We start from the raw sequence: 12,251 nt of genomic DNA on the forward strand, positions 1-12,251 counted from the left end.
GTCCCAACATGTAGGTGAGGAACCTGAGGAGACCCGGCTGCAGAACAGGCTTGCCACGGCGGCTTCTGCCTCCAGCAGGCAGGGTTTGATGAGAGGTGGTGGAATCTCAGAACTGCAGGAGACCCCAGCTGATATTTTCTTTGCAAGTGAGGAGAATTTCAATGATTTCCTCCAGGATCCCAATCCTTAGGCTCTGTATTTATCCAAGTCCACTGGCGCAGAGCCTCCACCCCCTTGTGCCAGCGTGAGGCAGTGCGGGAGGAGAGCGGAGCCCATGTCCCCTCTGCCCCCAGGTGCCCGGCCCTTCCCACCCCAGACATCCCTGGATTGGCTGTTGTTTTGCTTCTTTCCGAGGGCTCAGCAGCCCTCCTCATTCAGCCTCCTGTCTTCTAACTGGGCCTGAAGAAACTGTCCCCAGGTCTGGGCCTCTTGCGGGCGCTGCCAGCCTCAGACCAGCTCCGCAGTTTCCAGCCCCGACAGGGACTCTTTCTTAGAAGTGGTCATGTGCTAGGGGTACGGGACGTCAAAGGAGGCCCACACCCTCACACGCGGGGACCAGCGCCGGGGGGCAGGCTCCTCCACCCCCACAGCCTCCAGAGGGTCTGAAGCCATCCGTTCCCTTCCCCCACCCTCAGCAAAAGGCACTGGACCGAGCCCTGCCTCTTCTTTAGTTCTCCAACTAAAACAAAACCCACATGGCCCCACTTCCCTTTCCCTCACTGGCGGCACACGCGTGCACACGCACACAGGCTCACACACCCAGGTGAAAGCACACCTCACATTCCCCAAACTCCTGCCGGGCGGGGGTGGGGGTGGGGGTGGGCCTCACAACAGGTCTCAGCCGCTCAGGCTCCCATCTCCAACCGGTTCTCACGGCTCTCTGGACTCCCGGAGGTTTCAGAACACACTCTCATCTGGGCTTGCAGATGACTTTCCTCCTCCTCTGCCTGCAGTAATTCTGGCCCCTCTCTCACTCCACCCTGCAGAGACCCAAGCAGATGAAAACAGTGAAAGGTTTCTGTACTCGCTGGCCCGGGGGCTCCCTCCCCGCCAAGACAAGTCACAGAGAGGAGAGGTCAAAGGGATTGCTGAGGAATTTCTAGCAGTCCAGCGCCGATTCTCCACCTTTCTGGAAAAATGGGAGGGGGAGACTTAGAGGGAACTGACTGAAGATCAGGCTCCAGAAGTGGGGGTTCCCTCTCCCCACCACATGGCTGCCCACTGACACGGTTATGGTTTTCATTTCATATTTTGGAGGGAGGGGCTAGGAGGAACAGTCCCCTCACTGTAAGAGCTGGCCACAGGAGCTGAGGGGAGCGGGAGGAGAGGAAACAGGCGCATTAAAGAGGAAGAGAGGGGTGGGGGAGAGAGAGAGAGAGAGAGAGAGAGAGGCAGACAGAGACCGGAGAGACGCACTGAGACAGACACTGTTTGCTGCCAGCCGAACACGCTAAGGTCCAGGGATGGTGTCACTCGGAAACTACATATGTGACTTTATCAAAACTGCCCCTATGGAGACAAGAAAAATACCGGGTAAACTAAAGGGGCAGGCTGGCCCTCTCAGGCCCTGCCTTGGGGACCAGCTTCCCTGGAGGCTGGGAGACCTTTTCATTCAGTTGTAACCTGAGCCCTATTTGAGGATTAGGACTTTTTAGCCGCTGTTGCCCACCCCCCCCCCAAAAAAAAAAGGCAAAGGAAATTAATGCTTTTAAGTTAACAATCATCTTGGTTATCCAGTCTGTCTACTTTAAAATACACACACAGGCACTTGAAAAACACTCAAAACCATGTACTCTCATGCTCACTCCCTCCCAGCCACACCACGGACCCACCCACTGGTCCACACACACTTCTTCCAGACACTCAAACATGAGCATTCACTCCAAGCAACCAAGCTGCAGTGGACACAGACACCCAGCTGTGTCCCCTGTGGGTGATCGTGGTGAGCCTCACACACACTCCCTCTCCGTCACACTTAGGGCTCGCTTCCTGGCACCCCCATTCCACTTCACTTTGGTTTTCCCACTGTGGGATGACCAGTGAAAAGGAACAGAGACCCACAGAGCCCCAGAGACACAGTGGATCCACGCGAAAGTCACTGCCACGGGTATCTGTAGTCTTTAAAGATCCGCTACAGCCTTACTGAAAACCATGTAGCACCTGGGAGACACCGGGGAGACACCTATTTGTAGGGAGAAGGTGGGCCTCCGCGGTGCCCCCAGCATTCCTGCAGCATCTGCCTGCAAATTTGGGTTCAGACACATCCCTCTGATCCCGCCAACGCGTCGTTAGGCAGCCTCTGGCAGATGGGGTTTATAGATTTCCTGAACAGAGAGGTCAGTCAGAGGCTTCCGTTCTAAGCCACTCTGGACTCAAGAATGAGAAGGAAGGAAGGAAGAAGCCATGCCAACTGCAGTCCAGGCCGAGCAAGTGATAAGCAGTGGACAGAACTACCAGTTGGCAGCCAGCATTTCCCCCCAGCACCCAGCAGGGTGTCTATTGGAGGAGGGGGGCTCTGGAGAACCTCGGAAGGATTCTGACCCATCCCTGAAGGGTGGGCCCATCTCCCAGGCTTGAGCACCTAGGCTCAATGGTACCTGTCCCCTTTTAAGGGGCTCCCCTTCCACTTCTGTTACCCCCTTGAATATACTGCCTCTCCTTTTGCACCCTCCACGCACATTTACCCTAGCCTCACTAGGCCACTAGACACTGGCTCCAACTTGAAAGAGGCCCTTATCTTGTCTCTAGATTACAGCATGAAATCTGTTCCTTCCTTCAGACTAAACTCCCAGGCTAATTCTATGTTATGAGTAAGTCAGCACACACTACAAAAGCCAGCTTTGTTTATGAAAACACAAGCAAATCCACAGTGAGGAGAGGGGCTACTCCCAGGCTGGGGGTGGCAGCCGTGGGTTGTCTGGAACCAGGACTGGAGAAGAGGTTGGAAGGGGTTGGGGGTGGGGTCCGATATTTGACAGCTGAGGGTCTCTCCTGTTTCCGTTGCTCAAGAACAGGTTGGAGGGGGAAGGGGGTTAGTTGAGGAGGCGTTGTTTTGTGAGAGGGCGGCAGCCCATCCAGCACCCAGAGCTGCTTCAAAGCCAAGTGCCCAGACTAGCAGACACAGCAGCCTGACTGCCAGACCCTCAGGCTTCCCCAACTCCCAAGTTCAACTTTCCTTCTGGCCCAGCCAGCCACCTCATCAACCAGGCTGGCTTTGGGAGCCTCTGGGACAATAGGCAGAATCCTAGCCTCCTGGGCAAACTTGGCCAGGAGCAGTTTTCTTTTTGTCCATATAAATCTCTTGTCAGTGAGGGCACCCTGGGGGGAGGGGTGCAGCCAGAGGTCAAGGGGGGAGGGGAGGCTGTCCCAAGAGCTCTGTGGCACATCAGCCTAGTTTCTTGCCAGCACAGCCCTGGGGGACCGCTGGGCGATGAGCTCTGGGTCAGGGACTAGGGCTAGGGCGGGAGGGCCTCCCTGTCTCTCATTCCTGGAGGGATCTGTCAGAGCTCCCGAGCCTGGAATTTTACTTTTGTTATTTTAATGCAATTCTGATCTGGATTTAAATGGAATTGGAAACCCGAGACCTTAATAAATAAATATTATGATAAGAAATGAAAGCCATGCAAGACGAAAGAGATCTCCCCCAAAAGAGGCAGAAACCCAGCTCGCTGGCCAGCGGCACAAGTCAAGGATCCTCTTCTCTCCGGCAGCCCCTACCATCGTGTGATGGAGGGGTCGGTTTTTCCAGAAAAGATCCTATTTTCTTTAACATTTTTCTACCGATAAGACAGCAACTTCGAAATCTCTGGTCCTTGCGTGCGGGTTGAGAATGGGGAGAAGAAATACATGGCGTGGCTGAAAAGTTTTCACTCCCCTAGTCTCTCTCCAGGCCACAACTGAAGTTTCTGGCAACGTTTGAGGGGAGAGAAGATTCTCTTTGGGACTTTGGAGGACAAGAAGTCTTACGGAGATGCTGGGGGTGGCGGTGACGTCTGGCAGAATTTGCGAGGCGCATGGTCACGTCTACCCACCGCCTCTCACCCCCCCCCCCCAAACTTCTCAGCCCTGTGGCGCCAGGCTCCTCCGGCTTTACGCCCGGGGCGCAGCGTGCAGGGCTCGGGCACCCAGCTGGAGTCGGCGTCCTCAGGACCGGGCCCTGACAGCCGCTCGCTTCCTAGCACCTGCCCTGCCCCTCGGAGATCGCGTCCCGGCCCTCGGACCCCGCAGTCCGGACAGCCCGGCGGCCGCGCGCCCTTCTTTCCTTACCTTGCGCAGCTTTGCTGTGTTGGGCGGCGCGGGCGTGGACCAGTAGGACTAGCAGGCAGAGCCCGGGCACGCGCCTCGAGCCCATGGCTGGAGCTGCGGGCGGCCGGTCCGCCGGGGCCGGTCTCGCAGCCCGGGGAGGGCGGAAGCCGCCTGGGTGCCCCGCGCGCCGAAGTGGGGAGGGGAGGGGCGCCCCGCCGGGGCCGGGGGGCTGCAGGCGCGAAGCGCGGACCGCGGCGCCCTGGGCGGGAGGTTCCGATGCTGCCCGCTCCTCCCGGCCGGACGTCGGGGAGAGCGAGGCGGAGAGCGCGACGAGGCGAGGGGCGCCCGGCACGGCTGCCGGCGGGGAACCCCCGCCCTCTCCCAGCCCAGCTATGTCCGCGGCGGCGGCGGCGGGGCTGCCCGGTACAATCCCACCCTATTCCTAGCTTCGCCCCGAGAGAGCTGCCGCCGGAGAGCGCGCAGAGCCGGAGCGAGGGACCTGAGAAAGGGGAGGGGAAAGGCAGCTCCAGAAACACGCCCTTTCAGCCTCTTTCTTCCTCTCTCGCCCTTTCTCCGTCTCTCAGGCTCCGTCTCTTTTTCTTCGCCTTTCTCCTCCTCCTCCTCCTCCTCCTCCTCCTCCTCCTCCTCCTCCTCCTCCTCCTCCTCCTCCTTTCTCCTCCTCTCCTCGCTCCTTTTCGTTTTCTTCCTCCTCCCCTCCTCCTCCTCCTCCTGCTCCGCCACCACCTCCTTTTTCGTGCCCTTTTTTCTTTCAAATGGGGCCTCGGCGCGGCGGCCGCTCCCCCTGCGCGCCCCGGCGCGGCGGCCCCCTCCCCAGGCTGCCGGGCCGCTGCCTGCAGGAATTTACAATCCGGCGCTGGGGGAGCGGGCCCGGTCTCCATGGAGACGGCTTCCCCGGGAGCAGGGAGGTCAGGCGCAGACCGCGCACAATCAATGGATCAATGCAAGCCCCGCTCGGCTCCAGACCAAACAGCACCGGGCTCCGGCTCGTTCTGCCTCCCCGCCGAAAGAGTGTGGGAGCCAGGGCGCACCCCCGCGCTCGCACGCGACGAGGGCCAAGCAGCGCAGGTTCGCACGCACACCTCAGTCGGGAAGACAAAGAGGGTGCGAGGTCTGGGCGACTGGGCAGGCGTGGACGTACTGGCGTTCGGGCGGGTCCACCGGCACAGCCCGACACGCGAGACGCTGAGAAAACTCGGGGACCTCGAAACGTCTATAGCGGCGGAGTAACGGCCTCCCGACTCCTACCCGTACTTTGCCCCCACTTTCTGCACTCAATCCCCGTTCCTAAGTCTGAGTTTACTTTGAAAACTAAGAAAGTAGCCTTCTCCCTACTGTAACTGCCAGTCCCGGGGCAGATTCCTCGTAAAGACCTTGGAGGTAAGCCCACTGGGCTACCCTACCCTTGTAGCCGTGGGCTAGCATACAGGCATTCTCGTGTTCAGCACAGGGCAAAAGCTGACCCACAGGACCATGCCTGTGTGTGCAGTTACAAAGGCATGCAGGCACACTCCTCCAGACCTGCCCTCCCAGCTTCAGGAGGTGGTGCCCACAGCGCAGCATCCCCCACCCATGAATGCGCTGGCCTCCCAGTGTAGGGAAAGAAGGAAGTCCCCACGAGGGGTAAGTAAGGGCTTTCCTGGAGTAGGGGCTGCAGTCAGACTGAGACCAAAGGCCAGGCGGGCAGCCAGTCCTGCCTCAGAGCCAGTTTTCTGCACGGAAGACACCTTAAGGACCCAGGCTAGCCTCACAAGGCCCTCAGGGCACCCAAGAGGAAGGGGCAACGACCAGGACCTCCTTGAAAAGGACTCAGTTTTCAGACCCTTGACACTGGCAGTCCACATCAGCTGGGGTGGGGGATGGGCCTTCCCTGCCGCTGCATTACCACCACCCCCATCTCCCCCAGGGACTGAGTGGAAGAGTGGAGAATGAAGACTGATTCAGGTCTTGGGTTTCTTGTCCTGGTTCCATTCTGGGAGGGAGATTAACTTGGGGCAAGTCACATCTCAGTGGGCCTCAGGTCCCTCGTTTAGCAAACAAAAAGATGGATGCACTCAGGGGTGGGAAGGGGGCAGCACCTTAGGCAGGCTGGGGAGGAGGCCGTGGGAGGCATGCAGGGTGTGGGAGGTGGCTGTGGGGGCAGCACAAAGATGGTGGGGGTGTGGAGGCCAGGGAGGTGGGCCAGGTGATCCCTGAGGTCTCTTCCAGCCCTGTCATTCTAAGACTCCCTCCCTGCTTCATTCCACTGGCAAACCCCTCCCCTTGGAGCAGCTTTGCCTGCTGCCACCAATTACGCTGAGTTGGAGAACAAGTGCAAACTTGCCATCCTCTTTCCCCAGACAAGAGAGTGGGTTTAAGAAAAAAAGAAGAGGAAGAAAGAGTTGGAGGTTGCCAGACGGTGCCTGTGATCTACAGGGGGACACAGGGCAAGAGCTGAGAAGTCTCCCCCGGTCACCTACCCAAGGAGGGAGGGGACACTGTGCTCTTCCTTGCTTTGCTTTGCTTCTGCCTTCTTGGGACACTGATGTGGACTCTGGGCCGCTGTGGATGCGAGGAGAGGGACTTCAGCTCATCCTCTAACTCACAGCTGGGGTGGCAGGTGGGATTCTGTAGGGGCAGGCTTGGGGTTTTCTGAGACCTGCCCTCTGGGGGGGCATGATTTCCTGGTCCTCTGAGTGTGGCCATCGCCCTGGCTTTTGGGCAGACTGCCTGGAAGACAACTGAGCATTTTTTTTTTTGACAGGCAAAGTGGACAGAGAGAGAGAGAAAGACAGAAAGAAAGGTCTTTCTTTGCCGTTGGTTCACCCTCCAATGGCCGCCGCGGCTGGCACACCGCGCTGATCCAAAGGCAGGAGCCAGGTGCTTCTCCTGGTCTCCCATGGGGTGCAGGGACCCAAGCACTTGGGCCATCCTCCACTGCACTCCCGGGCCATAGCAGAGAGCTGGCCTGGGAGAGGGGCAACCGGCACAGAGTCCGGCGCCCTGACCAGGACTAGAATCCGGTGTGCCGGTGCCGCTAGGCGGAGGATTAGTCTGTTGAGCCGCGGCGCCGGCCCAACTGAGCATCTTTAAACTTGGTTTCCTTTTTCTTCATCCTCCTGGTTTCCCTCTGATGGCTTCCTTTGCTCCTATAGGACCAGGTGAGCTCCTCCTGCATGCATGCTCCCTGCCCCTGCCCCAGTCTGCTGTCAGCCCACCGCCAGATCTCTAGAGGAGTCTGTAGGAGTAGAAGCAGGGCTTATATCAAGAGGGCACTGTCAAGTGGGCCCACTGCCCTGTCCACTTCTGTAGGACTCACAGTGGTGTAGTCACTTGGGAGGATGACAAGCAAGGACTAATGTGCTGGGCCTCACAAGCAGTGCTGCAAGAGCCGCAGCGGGGGAGGAATGGCACCTGCTCTCTGGGCTCCTGCATTCACCTCTGAGGCCATAAGTTGCCACGGGGCTTCACCTTCTGCCCCAGGGATGCTGTGACAGTCATTCATTCTAACTGTGGCACAGGGAGATGGGCCCCCACTTGGGACACCCCCACCCTGTATCACAGTGCCAGTTCAAGTCCTGGTACTTCCACTCCTGGTCCACCTTCCTGCTAATGTGTGGATACTGAAGTAGTTGATGGCTCAAGTGCTTGGGCCTTTGCCACCCATGTGGGAGACACAGATGGAGTTCTGGGCTCCTTGGTTTCAGCCTGGCCTGGCCCTGGCTTTTGTGGGCATTTGGAGGGTGAACCAGTGATGGAAGATCTCTCTCTCTCTCTCTCTGTCTCTCTCTCTTTGGCTCTCTGTCGCTCTGCCTTTCAAGTGGATAGAATTTTTTTTTTTTAATAGAAATTTCTCTGCAGGTATGTCTGGGAGATCTGTCCGGGGCTAGAGTTTGCATAGCTGATGTATCTCGGTTCAGATCCTGCTTAAGGATGCCCTGCCTGGGCTCCACCACATTCAGGGCAGGATCCCCTGCCCTGCCCATGCTCCTCCCATGAAGCTTTGCTGCCCCATATGTTAAGTGCAGTGACCCTACCTCTGAAAGAGAGAGGAATGACGTGGAACCAGACTGCCCCAGGTCAGGGTCGGCCTTCCTCTTTCCTGGCCAACTTCCTGTTCTTGGTGATTTATTTTACTTTCTGAAGTTTAGCTTCCTCATCTGGAAAATGGGTATGGTTATAAAAACCTCAAAGGTAAGGTACACGTCAGTATACATGAGCTCTAGAGTTAAAATGCTTGGTTCCGTTCTACCTGTGTGGCTGCTTTCTCTTTTTCTTCCTCCTCTTCTTTTTAAAGATTATTTATTTACTTGAACAGAGTTACAGAGATGGAGAGACAAAGGGAAAGAGGTCTTCCATCCTCTGGTTCACTCTCCAGGTGGTCACAAGGGCCATGGCTGGGCCAGGCCAAAGTCAGGAGTCAGGAGCTTCATCTGGATCTTCCAGGTAAATGGCAGTGGCCCAAGCACTTAGGCCATCTTCTGCTGGTTTTCCCAGGCCATTGGCAGGGAGCTGAATCGGCAATGGAGCAGCCAGGACATGAACCGGCCCTGGAATCACAGGTGGCCCCTACCTGTGTGACTTCTGGCAAGTTACTCAATCTTAGCTTCATTTTCTTATCTGCCTCAGGGGCTAAAAACCTAGTAGGGTTAGGAGATAATATATGGAAAACACCCCCCACATAGTAGGCATTCAGTAAAAGGAAGCAGGCAAAAGGCTACAGGTGTGGAATAGTCAAAGCATAGCAGCTCCAACCTGGCCGGGCTTTGGTGCTGCATAGTGCCAGCGCAGCCAACTGTGCTCCCTTACCACCACCCCCCAACAGGTTCCTGGCTGTCACACATTCCTGCTGAGAAGGTTCCAAGAATTCCATGCATACCAGCACACTGCCCTTGTCAGCAACACTTCCACGGTTATGGAGAGTTAGGAGGAAATTCACCTGCCAGGTAGCTAGCTCTGTATTCTCTTTTCTACTTATTTGCACCTTGCACTCCGCCTTAAGAAGGCACAGATACTCTGAGACACAAAGCTCGCTGCTACCGTGTATACCAGGTGCTTTCTGTGTGCCAGGCACTCCACCACAAACCCATGAGACAGGAATTGTTATTCTCATTTTACCGATGGGAAAACTGACCCTGGAGGAGACTAATTTGCCCAAGAAGACAGACTAAGAAAGGAGAAAGCAGAACTCGGGCCCGGGCCTGCCTCCGAGGCTTGTATACCCGCTCTGCTTTCTGAACCCGCTGCTGTCACTCTCCCAGCCTAACCATTTAGAGAAGCAGGAGGGTCCCAGACCAGCCTCTGCGTGTTACAAGGTGCTGGTCGGTACCTTTGCTGGGGAGGCTCACGCAGCTGTAGAGCTACTGAAGACCAGCCAGTCCCCTGGTGTAGTGATGAAAGGTCACATGACCTGCCCAAGTCACACCACATATTCAACAGGCAAATTTGGAATCCATGTTTCTCCTGCCTTCTGACTCCAGCTCAATGCCCCACAGCCTATACTTTCAGAGCTGCCAGTACCTCCTTCCAGTTCTACCTTTGTCTTCCTCATGATTTCAACAGTCATCAATCCTTTCATCGACTGGCATATGGTAATTCTCTCCTACCACCCCCATCCTATGCACCCTAGGGGGAACCAAAGAAATAGACATAGTTCCTAGGGCAGGCTTTGTGGTATAGCAGATAAGGCTACTGCCTGTGATACTGGCATCCCATATGGGAGCCGATTCATGTCCCAGCTGCTCCACTGCTCATCCAGCTCCCTGATAATGACCTGGGAGAAGCAGTGGAAGAGGGCCCAAGTGTTTGGGCCCCTGCACCCATGTGGGAGACCCGGACAAAGATTTTGGCTCCTAGCTCTTGGCGTCCTGGCCCAGCCCTGGCTAATGCAGCCATCTGGAGAGTGAACCAATGGTTGGAAGATCTCTCTCTCTCTCTCTTGCTCTGTCTCTCCCCCCTCTATAACTCTGACTTTCTAAATAAATAAATAAATAAATAAATCTTTTTTTTTTTTTTTTTGACAGGCAGAGTGGACAGTGAGAGAGAGAGACAGAGAGAAAGGTCTTCCTTTGCCGTTGGTTCACCCTCCAATGGCCGCCGCGGCCGGCACGCTGCGGCCGGCGCACCGTGCTGATCCGATGGCAGGAGCCAGGAGCCAGGAGCCAGGTGCTTTTCCTGGTCTCCCATGGGGTGCAGGGCCCAAGCACCTGGGCCATCCTCCACTGCACTCCCTGGCCACAGCAGAGAGCTGGCCTGGAAGAGGGGCAACCAGGACAGAATCCGGCGCCCCGACCGGGACTAGAACCCGGTGTGCCGGCGCCGCAAGGCGGAGGATTAGCCTAGTGAGCCGCGGCGCCGGCCTAAATAAATAAATCTTAACAAATAAAAAAACATGTGGTCCTCACTAGAGGGTTCAGATCATCATTGTGTGGACAGGAAGCTCATCGGCCAAGAAGGCTTCATGGAGAAGGTGGGATTTGAGCGTAGACAGAAATAAACAGATGAGATGGGAACAGTAGTAGAACTAATGACTGGCCAATGGAGAGACAAGGGGATCCAACAACATCAACCACAGATGAAAAGAGGGAGAGAGGGAGGCGGTGAGCAGGGTGGCCCTGGTGGGTGCTTGTTTCACGCTCCCTCAGGATGGCTCAGAGGCAGAGCACTGGAAACAAGGCCCTCTCAAAGTGCTCCAGCCCCGTGTCCTGTGAGTGACCTGCTTTGGGGCCCTAGCCTTGCATTCCCAGAGAGGTCCTGCAGGACATGGGGAGGAGGCGGCCAGGCCCACGCTGCCCACTCCTGTGCCAGCCTCTCCTCTGTCTCCTTTGGTCACCTCCTGAGCCCCTGACCCCAGTCTCCTCCCTGCCCACCCCACACCTGAATCACCTTCACACCTGCTTCCTCTCCACCTGCTCCCCAGCGGCTTCCACGAAGAGAACAAAGATCTCCGGCCTGCCAGCTGGCATCAACACCGATGTGTGGTTGCAGCCCCCTGCACGTCGCAAGGCAAGTCTCCAGTCTGCCAGAACCTGCGCTCTGTCCCGCCCGCATCCCAAGCCCCGTCAGTCAGTGCCCTCAGCCCCTGCTCTGCTGAGAAGTCATCTGGCATGGACTTCCAGTGCTCTTCCTCCTTCCCCCTCCGCTGCTGAGAGAAGGGGCCCCTGTTCTGGCCAGGGTCAGTATGGTACCTGTACACGGATTCCATCCCCGCCTGCCCCCACAGGGAGCTCCCTCTCCCTAGCCAGAAGCTCTCACTTGGGCTCCTGGGCCTCCCTGCCCCTGGAAATACAGCCTAAGCAGCGGCATCAACCAGCTCTTCCAGACCCTGCCCCTTCTTGTCCTTCCAGGCTCCCAGACTTCTCGCAGGAGCCCCACCTGCTATCTGTCTTCACGTTGGGGCTTCCCTCCACCCCTTACCAAGCCCCCTCTGACGCCCAGTCTCATGGTCCCCGGCGACCTGCACATCCCCACCTCCAGGGCTGCCTGCCAGGCTGTACCCAGCCTGACCTTTCCTGCCCCTTCTTGGAGCCCTTTCTTCTCCTGCTCTCACTCCACTGGCCCTGTAGCTACTGAAGCATCTGGGTTACCACCTGAGCTGCCCATACTTCTCTACTGTGCGGCCTCTCACCAGGGCACCACAAGGGAGGTGGAGAGATTACCTGGCTTTATGGCCAGACCATCCTGAGGTTAAATTCCAGCCCCATCGGTGGGTGAGCTGGGGCAAGTTTTCCGCCTGTCCGAGCTTTGCTTTCCTCATCTAGAAAATAGAGAGGAAATTCTGACCGTGCAGGCATTTGGAGTGTCGTGCACGAGGACTTGAGGTAGTGTGTGGTGTGAGCGCCAGTATGCCGATGACTCCCAAATCTACATCCCTGGCCCCATCTCTCTTCCAGCTCTAACTCTGTGTGTCTGGTGTGCAGATCTGTAGCTCTCCCTCCTGTCTTTATCCAGTTCCGCTTATGTTCAGATGCTTTCAATGGTATTTCTCAAGACCTTAAGTTAAACCTTCT

General features: G+C 56.9%; 2 protein-coding genes across 9 annotated transcripts in view; one reads left to right on the forward strand and one right to left on the reverse strand.

The window, feature by feature from the left end:
* Nucleotides 1–4,863, reverse strand: part of SCUBE3 (signal peptide, CUB domain and EGF like domain containing 3) — a 36,330-nt gene extending 31,467 nt beyond the window's left edge. For 3 of the 5 annotated variants that reach the window (XM_051855754.3, XM_089334046.1, XM_051855753.3), the window contains exon 1: nucleotides 4,267–4,840. In XM_051855754.3, coding sequence (XP_051711714.1) covers nucleotides 4,267–4,351 — 85 coding nt within the window. In that variant the 5' untranslated portion in view covers nucleotides 4,352–4,840. Of the gene's footprint in view, nucleotides 1–4,266 lie in introns of all 5 variants that reach the window. The other 2 variants (XM_051855750.3, XM_089334045.1) reach the window with 1 other exon arrangement.
* The window catches only part of TCP11 (t-complex 11), a 148,624-nt gene that overhangs the window by 36,355 nt on the left and 100,018 nt on the right, over nucleotides 1–12,251 (forward strand). The gene's annotated exons all lie outside the window — the stretch shown is intronic.

Source organism: Oryctolagus cuniculus, chromosome 5 (genome assembly GCF_051225735.1).
Source record: "Oryctolagus cuniculus isolate XC-2025 breed Fujian yellow rabbit chromosome 5, ASM5122573v1, whole genome shotgun sequence".
NCBI lineage: Eukaryota > Metazoa > Chordata > Mammalia > Lagomorpha > Leporidae > Oryctolagus > Oryctolagus cuniculus.